Source organism: Hylobates moloch, unplaced genomic scaffold (genome assembly GCF_009828535.3).
Source record: "Hylobates moloch isolate HMO894 unplaced genomic scaffold, HMol_V3 SCAFFOLD_8, whole genome shotgun sequence".
Lineage (NCBI taxonomy): Eukaryota > Metazoa > Chordata > Mammalia > Primates > Hylobatidae > Hylobates > Hylobates moloch.
In genome coordinates, this window is record NW_026652283.1 from 41,985,933 (window position 1) to 42,002,210 (window position 16,278).

Consider the following 16,278-nt stretch of genomic DNA (forward strand, 5'->3'; position numbering starts at 1 on the left):
AAAGTGATACTTTTATTTTGCAAGTGTCAACAGAATTAAAAATAATCTGCTCTGGAAAATTACTAGTGAGTCACTAGATGTTGATTAATTTGAGTTTAAATTCAGCATATGTTCTAAGGTAGCAGAGTTACACACATATTTGCCACCTACTTCACCTGAGTTCAGGAGAAGAGTTAACTTGAGCAACAGCTGGGAATAAAAGTACATTGTATGTTGGCACCTGGGGGTATCCCAATAATAGGCATATGTAATGGGAAACCGCTGCTGGGGAAGATTTAGCCAGACACATACAATTAAGATTAATTGACTGGGTCATCTGAAAGTTGAAATTCAGAACCTAGTGGGTAAAGACTGAGTCCTTTCAGATATCTGGTAGGTCTGGAAGGCAGAAGAATTTCATGGAATCGTGGAGTTTTAGGTTGTGATACTTTATTTATGTAGAATTAAATGAGATGACATTACTATTAACTTTACATATTAAAGGATTTTAATAAAAGGTATAGACTTGGCAGTGGCCCAGTGTCCCAAGTGGATGTTTCCTATATTTTTTCATTACTGAAAGGGGAAGTCTTTGCAAAGATCAGGTTTTCAACATAGAAAAGATAGCATTTTAAACATGAAGCACTTCTATTTTAAAGAGCTCAAGAAATCTGTCAGCAGAGTTCTTGGCACAGTTAAGGCAGGGGTCCGTTTCATTCTTAATCCCTGAATGAACTACATCTTCTATGTCTGACGTGGTTGATAGACACAATAGCAGATGGTTGCTTCTTTTCCTGATGGGGAAAGGAAAGGACAAACAGGATCCAGTTTACTCACCAGCCTAACACTGTTGGGAATTGACACAGTCACTAGGTATAAATGATAGAGCAGATACATTTAAACAGGACCCAGTGGGAATTCAGTTTGGAGTAGAAGAAAAAGTAAACAGGAGTATAGAAATTCCAGATGCAGTTTAAGTAAGAATCAAGATTAAGATGAATTCTGAACAAGGAATAATTACAAAAGGTTTAATTAAGTTTAAAATATGCCACCTCCACCACTTTCTTTTATGCTAATTGACTGCCTGTTAGACCATTGGTGTTTAATTGTCTGATTATTTTGAAAGTCTTAATACTTTTACTTTATCCTTGTGATCATACAAGGAATGAGATAATACACTCAGAATACACTAATGACAGAAAGTCTGTATAAAGAAATTGAGGATTTGCTTGTTTAGATATTTTATCTCCTAAAGCACAGTTCTTTTAAATGGTTTTGAAGAGACGTCTTCCCAGAACTTTGTATGCATTTGGATCTCACTTCTGGTCTTACTTTCATGGGTTATGTGTGGGTATTTTGGTTGGTGTATGATTGCACTGGAGGGGGTCATTATGAAGAGTCGATCAGACATATCATTGTCAAGAATTCAGCAGGACATTTCAGCCTTCTTTCAGATACACACTGTGATAGGGTTTAAGTGGAAGCATTGGTGACCATTTATTTCTTTAAGAAATAGACAAAGTCCATGCAGCATCATAGTACTGGTCTGTAGCATTACTGCAGTTTAAAAGGAGTCTCATGTTTTTAAAACTGGTCAGTATTCTTTTTTCACAGGTAATGTCTTTGAACCTAACAGATGATTTTCCCAAAGATATCTAGGGTTACTTGAAATGTAAGTTTGCTAACTGTAACTCCCACCTTTCTTCTACTCAAGGATGCAAGTGAATGAAGTATTATTATATGAATAAGCTTAAATCTACTTTTTGAAAAAATAAAACATTTATCAACTTTGATTTTTAAAATCTGTTACTAGGAACAAATTGTTTTCAGTATACCTCAGAACTAATCAGGGAAATACTGCATTGAAAACCACTATTCTAGAGAAAGGTAATGATAAAATATTAATGGCACTGGCCAGAATACTAGTTTACATTGATAGCGTAAGCAGGAAAATAACTTAGGAACATAAGTATGCTGCCTGTACCCACCTTCTGTTATGCCAGTTGGCTGCCTCTTATGCCTTGTTATTACTGTTGTTTAATCGCCTGATTATTCTGAAACCTTTCTAACTGTATCTAATCTTGCCTTTTCCTAATTTGTTTTCTGCAGTGGCCAAGGTGATCCTTTTTTAAGTAAAATTAGATATTTTATTTTGAGGTAATTTTAGATTCACATGTAATTACAAGAAATAATGCAGAAATGCCTTCCATTTATTCAGTATACATTCATTGGAGGTGTCTGCTGGGCAATGGGGATACAAGAATGAACAAGACAAAAGGGAGAGAAACAACAGACAGTGTTCACACAATGTGAGACTTAGAGGAGACGTCTGAGCTGGAAATTAAGAGTTCTAAGTTATCACCATTTGAAACCAGAGAGTGAATAAGATTAACTTTTTTAGAACTCTGAAAAATAAAGGCTTTACAGCAATCTGAGGAGGTTTTACTCAAGAAAAAGAAAGAAATCTCATAAGAATATCACCTTTGACCTCAGCTGGTAATATGCCTGTCAGGTGACTCAAATTTTTTGTCACACTGCGCATGTTTGTGAAGTGACCACAGAGGTGCTCTGATTATTGATTTGGGGGTTTTACAAATAAATTTTAGCAAGTAGGCTAATTCACAAATGCAGAATCTGCAAATAGCGAGGCCCAACTATATATTCAAAGAACTAAAGGAAACATGCTTAAAGAATTAAAGGAGGCCAGGTGAGGTGCCTCACACCTGTAATCCCAGCACTTTGGGAGGCTGAGGTGGGAGGAGCCCTTGAGACCAGCCTGAGCAACATCTACATGTGCAACATGTAGAGACCCTATATCTACAAAAAATTTTTTCAAATTGGCTGGGTGTGACAGTGTGCACCTGTAGTCCCAGCTATTCATGAGACTGAGGTGGGAGGATCACTTGAGCCTGGGAGGTCAAGGCGGCAGTGAGCTGTGATCATGCCACTGCACTCCCACCTGGGCAAGAGTGAGCCTGTCTCAAAAAAAAAAAAAGAAAAAAAGAATTAAAAGTATGAGAACAATGTCTCAGTAAATAGAGAATATCAGTAAAAAGACAAATTATAAAAAACCAAAATGAAATTCTGAAGTCAAAAAGTGCAGCAACTCAAGTTAATTCACTAGAGAAGGTCAGCATCAAATTTGAATTAGCAGAAGAAAGAATCAGCAAACTTGTCGAGTCTGAGAAATGATAGAGCCCAAAATGCATGAAATAGCAGAATCAAAGAGGCAAATGGACAATTCAAATATGAGAGTTGGAGACTTTAATACCACTCTGAATAATAGGTAGAACAACTAGGCAACAAAGAAATGGAAGACTTAAACAATACTGTAAACCAACTGGACTGAGCAAGCATCTATAGACTACACCCAACAGCAGCTAATATACATTCTTCTCAAATGCATATGGTCTATTCTCCAGGATAGACCATGTGTTAGCCCATAAAACAAACCTAAATAAATTTTAAAGGATTGAAATATATAAAGTATGTTCTCTAACTACAGTAAAATAAAATTAGAAACCAATAGCAGAAGGAAATTTGGGAAATTTGCAAATAAGTGAAATTTAACCTACCTTCCCAAATAAGCAATGGATTAAAGAAAAAAGATAAATTGGAAAATAACTTTTTGTTGTATTTTGTTTTGTTGTTTTTGAGACAGGGTCTCACTCTGTCCCTCAGACTGGAGTGCAGTGGCACAATCAGTTCACTGCAGCCTTGAACTCCTGGGCTCACGTGGTCATCCCACTTCAGCCTCCCAAAGTGTTGGGACTACAGGCATGAGCCACCATGCCCAGCCCAGAAAATACTTTGAGATGAATGATGAAACACAACATACCAATATTTATGGAGGGAAATGTCTATTTGTAAAATGTTGATTTTAAAAAAGACATATCTTAAGCCAATAACCTAACGATTCACCTTAAGAAACTAGAAAAAGAAGAGCAAATTAAACTGAAAGCAAGCAGAATGAAGGAAATAATAAAGATTAGAATATAAATAAATGAAATAGAGAATATAAAATCAATAAGAAAAGTAATAAAGTTAGTTCTTTGAAAAGATTGACAAAATTGATATACTTTCCGTTAGACTAAACAAGAACAAAGAGAATACTCAAATCAGGAATAAAAAAGGAGATACCATCAACCTTACAGAAATAAAAAGGATTATAAAGGAATACTCGTAACAACTGTTTGCCAACAAATTACATTACTGGATGAAATGAACAAATTTCTAGAAAGATAAAACCCACTGAGGCCCGGTGCGGAGGCTCAACGCCTGTAATCCTAGCACTTTGGGAGGCCAAGGCAGATGGATCACCTGAGGCCAGAAGTTTGAGACCAGCCTAGCTAACATGGTAAAACCCCGTCTCTACTAAAAATACAGAAAACAAATCAGCCGGGCGTGGTGGCGCACCCGTAGTCCCAGCTACTCGGGAGGCTGAGGCAGGAGAATCGCTTGAACCTGGGAGGCAGAGGTTGCAGTGAGTCGAGATTGTGCCATTGCACTCCAGCTTGGGCAATAAGAGCAAAACTGTCGAAAGAAAGAGAGAGAGAGAAAGAAAGAAAGAAAAGAAAGAAAGAGAAACCCACAGAAACTGACTCACAGATAAATAGAAAATCTGAATATACCTATGACTAGTAAAGAGGGTAATTAAAAAATTTCCCACATCCACAGGGCCTCACTGAACAAAGCATTTACAGAAGAATTAATACCAGTCCTTCACAAAGTATTCCAAAAAATAGAAAAAGAGGGAACACTTCCCAACTTATGCTATGAAGCCAGTATTACTTTGATACTAAAACCAAAGGCATCCTAAGAAAGAAAACCACAGACCAGGCCAGGTACAGTGGCTCACACCTGTAGTCCTAGCACTTTGGGAGGCTGAGGCGGGCAGATCACTTGAGATCAGGAGTTCGAGTCCAGCCTGGACAATATGGTGAAACCCCGTCTCTACTAAAAATACAAAAATTAGCCAGGTGTGGTGACACGCACCTGTAATCCCAGCTACTCAGGAGGCTGAGGCAGAATTGCATGAACCCAGGAGGCAAAGGTTGCAGTGAGCTGAGATTGTGCCACTGCACTCCAACCTGGGTGACAGAGTGAGACTCTGTCTTCAAAAAGAGACAAGAATGCCAGAATGTCCACTCATGCCACTTCTGTTCTTATTGATCTCTTTGCCTCTATATTCTCCTCACCCTCTCCTGTTTTTCTGGGCTGTTGAATACAAATGTAAAAACTCTTACTTGAGGCTGGTTATGGTGACTCATGCCTGTAATCCTAGCTCTTTGGGAGGCTTAGGTTGGGGGAACATTTGAGGCCAGGAGTTCAAGACCAACCTCGGCAACAGTATGAAACTCCATCTCTACAAAAAAATAATAAAATAAACTGGGTATGATGGTGTGTGACTGTAGTCCCAGCTACCTTGGAGGCTGAGGCAGGGAAGAGGATCACTGGTACCTAGGAGTTCCAGGCTGCAGTGAGCTGTGATCATACCACTACACTCTAGCCTGGGCCACGGAGCAAGACCCTGTCTCTTATAGTAAAAAACAAATGGGCCGGGTGCGGTGGCTCACTCCTGTAATCCTAGCACTTTGGGAAGCCAAGGCGAGCAGATTGCCTGAGGTCAGGAGTTCAAGACCAGCCTGGGCAACACGGTGAAACCCTATCTCTACTAAAATACAAAAAATTAGCTGGGCACGGCAGCGTACGCCTGTAGTCTCAGCTACTCGGAAGGCTGAGGCAGGAGAATTGCGTGAACCCGGGAGGTGGAGGTTGCAGTGACCTGAGATTGCGCCACTGCATTCCAGCCTAAGCAACAGAGCAATCCGTCTCAAAAAAAGAAAGAAAGAAAAAAAAACCCAACTCCTACTTAAGTCACAACATAGCATAAGGTAAAAGAAGTAACATATAACCAGCATAGTATCACCTTTCTTTAAAATGTGTACATATTTGCAGTAGTCACATATTAAACCCATGCTGTGCAACGTGTATGTAGACATAATAATGGAAAAAAATTCACATTGTTAATATTGGTTATCATTGAGTTGTAAGATTTAAGGATTTTTATTCTGTTTTCTAGGTTTTCCATCATAAATATTTTTGTAATTAGCAGAAATCTAGTAAATAGTAATTAATCAAACTACAGATTTCAAGTGATTTCTTTTGGATGTATATCCAAGTGAAAACAACAAAATCTGTTTTCCCCATAAAACCCCACGAGTAAGTTTTGGATCCTTTAGTCTTCTGTTATCATTGGCCTGCATGATAACTTCGTGGAAATCAGCAAAAAGTACCATCACCCTCTAACTCCACCTTCATATGGTTGCCTTTCAAAGGTCTTCCATCTTCTGAGGGCAAAAGCCTCATTAGGGCTTGACAAGTGGACTGAATTTCAGCTCCCACTAACTCCTTTGGCTGGTTACTTTTGTGCCATGCAAAACTGCACAACTCTGTGACATGGCCTTATTCAGTCTGTCTTTCCCCCAGTGTATGATTTAGCTCTATCCTAAGTCTCTAAACTTGTTTAATTTAACCTTTCATTCACTGAATGTCAGCTACGTGACATCACTCGTTGCCATTACATCAGATAACCTTTTCCCTCCTCACATGCCACAATTACTCTCACGTTAATTAGTTTGCTCATTCCAGCTTTTTATTTTTGGGCTACACTCTCCCCTATCCATCTAGAGTCTGCTATCTCCCCAAGAATTCTTTTCCTTGGAATCTTTGTGGCTTACTTCAGTTGATATTATTCTTCCTGTCTTCAGTCTTCTGTCCCATTTATTCTGCATATTATTTATCTTAGTTATTTTTCATTCTAACAAATAGTTATTGATGTTCATTCATGGGCCTGGCACTGTTGTAGGCACTGTAGATACAGTGGTGAAAGACACAGACTTTTGCCCTCAGGGAACTTACATTTTAGTGGTAAAATAGTTAGTAAACATAATTGATTATTTGAAACACGTGTTCAGTTTGTCTTAACAGCTATAGAATTGTAAGCCCCGGACTAGAAATTATATTTAAGAACAAAAAATTGTTTCAGTATCTAAGTATAAGATGTTTCCTAGATACTCATTAAAACTCTCAAAAGCTTGTTGGTGACCTTCATTTTAATTTACTTTAGCTGAGAAGTATTTTGTGGCATATATTTGTGTTTTAGTGTGGTCTTAGGTATTTATTGCAAAAGACTGAGGACAAGTAGTATAACCATATTTTATTAGTGAGCTGTTATTTTAATTTACATGAATTTTTTCAGTTATTTATTTACTTTTATTTCTTTATCGTATCTTTGTTCCTCTATATTCAAGAAGGTACAGGTATTTGGGGCATAATACTGAGATTCTCTTCAAGTCAAAGGATATTAACTGAGTGCTTGTCATGTGAAGATCCTAAAACAGGTGCTAAGGGGGATAAAAGTATAAAATAAGATCTAGTACCTGCTTTCAAGGGATTTAGAGTCTATAAGGAGGAACAGATAACAGATATGAAAAAACTCTGGCTTCAGTTTTTCTCATTTGTAAAAATGATCAGATGTCTCATTTAGTTAAATGAAAGTGCATAAAAAAGTAAAATAATAGGGCCAGGGTGTTGGCTCATGCCTATAATCCCAACACTTTGAGAGGCTGAGGCAGGAGGGATCGCTGGAGGCCAGGAGTTTGAGACCAGCCCGGGCAGGATAGTGAGACCTCATCTCTACAAAAATTAAAAAAAAAAAAAAGAAAAGAAAAAAACTGGGACCTGTGGTCCCCACTACTTGAGAAACTGAGGCAGGAGGATCACTTGAGCCCAGAAGCGTGGAACCTTCAGTGAGCCGTGATTACCCTAACTGCACTGCAGCCTTGGCAACAGATTAAGACACTGTCTTAAAAAAAGAAAAAAAAAAAAAACTAAAAATAATAAAAGGTAAAGGCCAGTATGAGTAGGTTAAATGTTGGCCCAAGGCAGAATAAATAGCCCAGTTTATACATTTTTAATTTAAAAATGAACTTTGGACTCATTTATTATTAGTGAAATAGAAATAATATTGCCTGCCTTGCCAGTCTTACAGATTTGTCATGTTGAGATATGACAAAAAACAAGATAATACAGTAAAACTTATTTGAAAAAATAAAAAAAAGTTCTAGAAATAAGTGCTACAAAGGAGAAATTTGAGAGTGTTTGACAGCGAACCAAATAACATGACCTTAGAAGTTAGGAAAGGATTCTGTAAGAAAATAACATTTGAGCTGAGCTTTAAAAAAAGCCTTTCTGCACCTACCTGAAGAGATGACTAAAATTAGAGCCTTAGAACCACCCCCTTGTAACTGCATAGCACTCTGGAGGAGATGAGCTGTTTACCTCATTTGCTCTGATGCAAAAAAAAAAAAAAAAAAAAAAAAGGGCCAGGCGCGGTGGCTCACGGCTGTAATCCCAGCACTTTGGGAGGCCGAGGCAGGCGGAACACGAGGTCAGGAGATCGAGACCATCCTGGCTAACACGGTGAAACCCCGTCTACTAAAAATATAAAAAATTAACCAGGCGCGGTGGCAGGCGCCTGTGACTACTCAGGAGGCTGAGGCAGGAGAATGGCGTGAACCTGGAAGTCGGAGGTTGCAATGAGCTGAGATCACGCCACTGCACTCCAGCCTGGGCGACAGAGCAAGACTCTGTTTCAAAAAAAAAAAAAAAAAAAAAAAAACAGAGAAAGGGTCTTTAAAGTCTAGTTCACTTGTTTTATACTCTTTTTCAGTGTAGGAAAGGAGCCCCAGAAAAATTTGACTGATTTGTCCAGAGGATTTTTATTTGTTTTTTTAAGACTTAAGTCATATAAATGAAAAGATGTATTTCTAAAAAGGGTTTTGATGGTCTGAAAAACTCATTAATACACTAGATATTTTCCTTCTATGAAAAAATGATGTTAATGTAGCATTTGTATTTAAAACAGTTCCTGAACTGGCCTCCTTTAGCCCGGCTACACTGACATTGAGGATAAGCCATATGTTTTACTATCTAACCAGAGTGACCCAACTGTGGTCATAGATGCTAGGGGAAGACAGGAACAGGAAAGAAAAAAAAAAGATAGTAATACTTCAGGTAAAAATAACCTGAGATTATTATATATAATTTGACTCATCTATATGGTAGCAGTGTTTGTAAGTAATTTTTTTAAACTGCAAAAATGTTGTTACCTGTACTGAGACTGTAGTAGAACTTCCTTATAGTGTCTGTTCCCTTCTTTAATATTTTCTTATGTGAAATATTCATGCCAGAAGACTCATTCATTAGCAGGAGAAAATTATGTCTCTAATTTTTGCCTCATTAAGAAGTTTCACATTATATAACAAAGTTTACTGAAAAGTCACCATTTTCTTTTTGACTTAGTCATCTCATTTTTGATAGATTGCAAAGGTCGACTGCAAGGAAGTACTAGACATCATTTGTAATCTGGAATCTGAGGGGCAGGATAACACAGCATTTGTTCTTTGTACGACTTACCTTACCCAGCAGCTCCAAACTGCAAGTGTATATTGTTCTTGGTAAGTATATTCAGTTTTGCACTCTTTATTTGTTGGTACATAGTATAGCATTTAGGGTTTATGTAAAATGTTAATTTGTTTCTAATTTAAAACCTAGCATGACCTGTGAATAGCTTCTTGCTTCCACACACAATCATTTAATTAAAAAATCATTGGTTTAATCTAGTCAAGAAAAGGTAAAATGTTCCTCTTGATCATCCCATAACGGGTTGTCTGTTAACTCCAATATATCTTCTACCTTGAAGATAAAATTTTGTCAATATGAAACAAACCTGTGTTAGATTGTTTTTCTTTTCATTTTTTTAGTATCTTCTGGGTAGTCACTCCCCATTCTTACTTGGGAACCCACAAATGAAAAGGATCAAATTATCTAGGTTTCTAGGTCAAACTAGCACTAAAAAAGGAAATTCATTTGAATAGTAATCTCTTTTGCAACGTTGGAACTATATAGTTGAATTGCATTATTTTGGTTTTAATTCAATTTATATCTTGTTTGCCTACAGAATACTTAGTTGCTAAAAAGGAAACAGTAAGTGTATCTGTGGTTCTTTCATTCTAACTGTATTGAATCTATTTAGGCCAAAGGGACAAACCTGATACACAGGAAACCTCTAAAATGTAAGACTCTCTGTCAGTAAGTATCAGATTAGTGGTATGGATAATGCTATAGGAGATCAGAGAGAGGTGCTCACTGTATACCAGATTATTAAAGGTGTCAGGGAGGAAGTAATATTTGAGATTTAATTCTAAGAATGGGTTGGATTTGCATTATCTTGATTAGAGGAGCTCTGAGTATTTCAGAACCTAAGGATGGCTTAAAATTGGAAATGAGCATTTTGTTTATAGGAAAACCTAGTAAAGCCTTTTGTGTACTTCAGCCCTCATTGATCTCCCTCTGGATCGTCTGTCTATTTTTATAGTTTTATGGTTAATACCATTGTATGTTACTATATTTCTTTCTGTTTATTATTTTATGTAGAAATTTTGTGTACTGTAATCTCACCCAGTCCTCATAATAATCATTGTACAGGTGAGGCAGTGGGGGGATCACAGGGACCAGAGAAAACTTGTAATTGTCCATGGTCTCAAGGCTAAAGTGGTAGAGCTGAGATTCAAGCCCAGGTTTTAGACTTCTAATCCAGTGCTTTTCTTTTGTATACTTGTTTTCTTGGCATAGGCCAAAATTCAAATTGTAGTTTTTTACCACCAAATCCACTCTGCCAGAGTTATACCTCCTGTGAGAAAGGAGATAGTGGGATAGGGACTTAAATATAATTTCTTTATAATGAAAAAATATCCACCATTATAGCTAGGTTTTCAATACAAATAATAAACTAAATCATATATAGAATGTGTTATAGTTTGTGTTTAAAATTTTTCTCCCCTTCTTCAGTCAGCCACCATTTACTCTTCCAGAGCTGTTAGTGGCTCCAGGATTAATGCTGTTCTTCTGTAGCAGGAAGAGATTAACAGAGAGTTCCCTTTGTGGCCTCCTCAGGAGCTATAATGAGTAAAGGAAAGAAAATCTTAGTCATTTCACACTTTGTTAAAAGGAAGCTTCTTTCAATTCAAGGAGCAATCGCATCTTTTTTTTTTTTTTTTTTTTTTTGAGATGAAGTCTTGATCTGTCACCCAGGCTGGAGTGCAGTGGTGTGATCTCGGCTTACTGCAACGTCCGCCTCCCGAGTAGCTGGGATTACAGGTGCACACCGCCACGCCCAACTAATTTTTGTATTTTTGGTAGAGACTGGGTTTCACCATGTTGGTCAGGCTGGTCTCGAACTCCTGACCTTGTGATCCACTGCCTCAGTCTCCCAAAGTGCTGGGGTTACAGGCGTGAGCCACCGCGCCTGGCCACATCTTTTTTTTCTTCCCCTTCCATTGTTTTCGAAAGCTTTTTTTTTTTTTTTTTTTTTGCTAGTGGGATGCTGGAGTTAGAATATTAGAATAACATAAAACATTGAATTTTGGCCAGGCATGGCTCACGCCTGTAATCTCAGCACTTTGGGAGGCCAAGGTGGGTGGGTCACCTGAGGTCAGGAGTTCAAGACCAGCCTGACCAATATGGTGAAACCCCATCTCTACTAAAAATACAAAAATTAGCCGGGCATTGTGGCAGGCACCTGTAATCCCAGCTACTTGGGAGCCTGAGGCACCAGAATCACTTGAACCTGGGAGGCAGAGGTTGCAGTGAGCTGAGGTCAAGCCAGCCCAGGAGACAAGAGTGACTCTGTCTCGGGCCGGGCGCGGTGGCTCACGCTTGTAATCTCAGCACTTTGGGAGGCTGAGGCGGGCGGATCACGAGGTCAGGAGATCGAGACCACGGTGAAACCCCGTCTCTACTAAAAATACAAAAAAAATTAGCCGGGCGTGGTGGCGGGCGCCTGTAGTCCCAGCTACTTGGAGAGGCTGAGGCAGGAGAATGGCGTGAACCCAGGAGGCGGAGCTTGCAGTGAGCTGAGATTGCGCCACTGCACTCCAGCCTGGGCGACAGAGCGAGACTCTGTCTCAAAAAAAAAAAAAAAGTGACTCTGTCTCAAAAAAAAAAAAAAAAAAAAAAAACCAAAAAAAAAACCATTTAATTTTACTAAGGAAAATTAATCACAGGAATTCTGTTCATATGAGATAGATTCTTTTGTTATGCTTGAGGTAGTGGGACATAAGGAGTATTTGTTTAGAAAAAAGCTTTTAAATTAAGTGGTATTTTGGATAAGAGAGATATCAGTATTTTTTAAATGTGACAATAAAGTTAAAATACAATAATAAAAGTAGTCATGCTTATTTTTAAACACATATGCTAGAATTTATTTCTTGGGAGTATCATTCTTGAGTGTAGTTACCATGAAGATAATATTTGAAATGTAAACTATGTAGCTATTGGCCAGGCGCAGTAGCTCACGCCTGTAATCCCAGCAATTTGGGAGGCTGAGGCGGGTGGATCATTTGAGGTCAGGAGTTCGAGACCAGCCTGGCTAACATGGTGAAAATCCAGCTCTACTTAAAATACAAAAATTAGCCAGGCGTGGCGGCGTGTGCCTGCAATCCCAGCTACCCTGGAGGCTGAGGCAGGAGAATTGCTAGAACCCTGGAGGCAGGAGGTTGCAGTGAGCTGAGATCGTGCCACCGCACTCCAGCCTGGGCAACAGAGCAAGACTCCGTCTCAAAAAAAAAGAAAAAAAAGTCCGGGCGCGGTGGCTCATGCCTGTTATCCCAGCACTTTAGGAGGCCAAGACAGGCGGATCACGAAGTCGGGAGATCGAGACCATCCTGGCTAACACGGTGAAACCCTGTCTCTACTAAAAATACAGAAAATTAGCCGGCCTGGTGGCGGGCCTGCCTGTAGTGCCAGCTACTCGGAAGGCTGAGGCAGGAGAATGGTGTGAACCCGGGAGGCGGAGCTTGCAGTGAGCCGAGATCGCGTGCCATTGCACTCCAGCCTGGGTTACAGAGCCAGACTCCATCTCAAAAAAATAAATAAATAAATAAAGCCGGATGGTAGTGGTGCGCACCTATAATCCCAGCTACTCAGGAGGCTGAGGCAGGAGAATCACTTGAGCCTGGGAGCGGAGGTTGTGGTGAGCCAAGATCATACCGCTGCACTCCAGTATGGGTGACACAATGAGACGCTGTCTCAAAAACCCAAACAAACAAAAAACTATGTAACTGTCACTCAGAACATTTTTTATTCTTTTAGAAATTTCCTTCAGAGACATTTACAAACCACAGTAAAAAGTAAAGCTGTTTTAAACTTTATAGCAGTTATTGTTTAACTTATTTATTAATCTTGACCTGAAAAGATTTTTGGCTGTTGAAGAAAATTAAAGAAGTACTAGAGGAGTAAGCTCCCTGTAGATGCCTCTCAGTGGTAACATAATTGGAATAGTCGTGTATTTGAAAAAGGTGACCATTTTGAGTGAGATGATGTTTGTATATAGAGAGGTGTAATTACTGCAGCCATTTTAAAGTCATAAAGTTGAACTTTGAACCTCCACAGTAAGCTTTCAGTGAGTATTTGATAGACTGGCCTTTGCTTTCTGTAATGTGTCTAAGCTTAAATTTTGTGTTAACACATTTGTATTTCTTCAGATGTAGTTACATGTCTGTTCTGCCCCAGCTAGACTGTGATATACCAACCAATATGTTGTCTAATTCACAGTTGTGTCCTCAGTAACTGGCGAAGACTAGCATATGTGTTTTATTTAACAGAATTGTATGGGAGAGAAAAGAGGTCATGGGGGTCAATTATTGTAATAGCTTTAAAAAAATTTTTTTTCTATAATAGTCTTTTTTAGGGGATGATCATCCCTTAATTCCACAGTTTTATTTTCTTCATTCCTAAAATACCTAAATTCTGAATCTCAGTGTAACATGTTAACTGGACTTCATGGGCTTCTTGCTATGTAGAAACACAGAGTGATGTTTGTATGTGTGTATATATATATGTATGTGTGTGTATATATATATATATATATGTATGTATGTATTTATTTATTTTTGAGACAGAGTTTCGCCTTTGTCACCCAGGCTGCAGTGCAATGGTGCAATCTCAGCTCACTGCAACCTCTGCCTCCCGGGTTCAAGTGATTCTCTGCCTCAGCCTCCCGAGTAGCTGGGATTATAGGTGCCAGCCACCATGCCTGACGAATTTTTTGTTTTTTTAGTAGAGACAGGGTTTCACCATGTGGGCCAGGCTGGTCTCGAGCTCCTGACCTCAGGTGAGCCACCACGCTGGCCAAAACACAGAGTAATTTAAAGTTCTTGCTTAGTAGCTAAATTCCTACCAAAATGTGTTCCTTGCTGTTAACAGAGCTAAATTTCCTTTCCGATTTTTATAAATTTATATATAATTTATTGAAATGAGCTAGGTAATGGGCTAAATCAAGGGTGTAGTAGATCATCTGAACATTGGAAGCATACATAAAATGGAATCGTTTTCCATGATTTTCAGTGGTTGGCTTTTTAAAAAAAAAGTCACATTATTGTAGTAATTGAAGAAGAACTTATCCTAGTGCATGTTTGATCTGTCAGGCTGTAGGTTACTATTGGATGTTGATTTCAGTGTTCCAGTGTACAGATTTGAATGGATGATTGAAGTGACATCTTGCATCCTCATGAGTAACATACTGGCTGTCGTGGTTTCAGGCATGTTTATATATCTGGGTGGGTAATCATTTTACATCAATTTATAACTGTGCAAATATTTTTACAAAATACACCATAAAATGCCCATTTTTGATCATGCTTATTTGGAGTTAACGTACTTGGAGCCTGAAATACTTCATTTGGAATAAACCAAGCCCTAGACATTCTGACTTACTGTTTTAAAAATTATTTGAGTGGCCAGGCATGGTGGTTTACTCCTGTAATTCCAGCACTTTGGGAGGCCAAGGCGGGTGGATCACGAATTCCGGAGTTCAAGACCAACCTGGCCAAGATGCTGAAACCCCGTCTATACTAAAAATACAAAAATTAGCCGGGGATGGTGGCGGGCACCTGTAATCACAGCTACTAGGGAGGCTGAGGCAGGAGAATCACTTGAACCTGGGTGGCAGAGGTTGCAGTAAGCCGAGATCGCACCACTGCACTCCAGCCTGGGTGACAGAGAAAGACTTCATCTGGGAGGAAAAAAATTATTTGAGCCTGTAATCCCAGTACTCCGGGAGGCTGAAGTGGGTGGATCTCTTGAGGTCAGGAGTTCGAGACCAGCCTGGCCAACATGGTGAAACCCCATCTCTACTAAAATTACAAAAATTAGCCGGGCATAGTTGCGGGCGCCTGTAGTCCCCAGCTACTCAGGAGGCTGAGGCAGGAGAATTGCTTGAACTTGGGAGGCAGAGGTTGCAGTGAGCCAAGATCATGCCACTGCATTCCAGCCTGGGCAACAGAGCAAGACTCCATCTCAAAAAATAAATAAATAAAAAGGCCAGGCGCGGTGGCTCATGCATGTAATCCCAGCACTTTGGGAGGGCAAGGTGGGCGGATCTCCTGAGGTCAAGAGTTCAAGACCAGCCTGGCCAACACAGCGAAACCCCGTCTCTAAAAATACAAAAATTAGCTGGGCGTGGTGGTGGGCGCCTGTAATCCCAGCTACTCGAGGGAGGCTGAGGCAGGAGAATCACTTGAACCCAGGAGGTGGAGGTTGCAGTGAGCCAAGATCATGCCATTGCACTCAAGCCTGGGCAACAGCGTGAGACCCCATCTCAAAAAAAAAAAAAAAAAAATTATTTGAGAGACCTTAATTCTCAACCTGCCTTTTACCACTTTAATGGATTTACCTAACTTTGTTGCCAGGCTGGAGTATAGTGGCAAAATTGAAGCTCACTGCAGCCTTGAACTCCTGAGCTCAAGTGATTCTCCCACCTCAGCCTTCCAAGTATCTGGGATTACAGGCATGAGCCTGTGTGCCCGGCTTTAGTTAGTGAATTTTATTTTATTTGAGAGAAGATATTACTCTGTCACCCAGGCTGGAGTATACTGGTGAGATCACAGCTTACTGCAGCCTTAAATCCTGGGCTCAGTGACCGCCCCCCGCCCCCCCGCCTCTGCCTCCTCAGTAGTTGGGACTACAGGTGTGCCACCAAGAGTGGCTAAGCTTTTTTTGTTTGGTTGGTTTTAGGGTCTTGCTGTGTTGCTCAGGCTGGTCTGGAACTCCTAGCCTCAAGTAATCCTCTGCTGAGGTTATAGGCATGAGCCACCATGCCCAGCCCTGCAGTAAATTTTAGATAGTTGACATAATTTACTCGTTTATCTTTATAATCAGGATTTACTGGCTTTGATA

The 16,278-nt window shown here is 39.6% G+C and overlaps 1 protein-coding gene across 1 annotated transcript in view; it reads left to right on the forward strand.

Annotated features, from left to right (window-relative positions):
- The window catches only part of RLF (RLF zinc finger), a 75,660-nt gene that overhangs the window by 47,883 nt on the left and 11,499 nt on the right, over nucleotides 1-16,278 (forward strand). Inside the window, exon 6 of the mRNA XM_032160403.2 lies at nucleotides 9,364-9,500. Coding sequence (XP_032016294.1) covers nucleotides 9,364-9,500 — 137 coding nt within the window. The remainder of the gene's footprint in view (nucleotides 1-9,363; nucleotides 9,501-16,278) is intronic.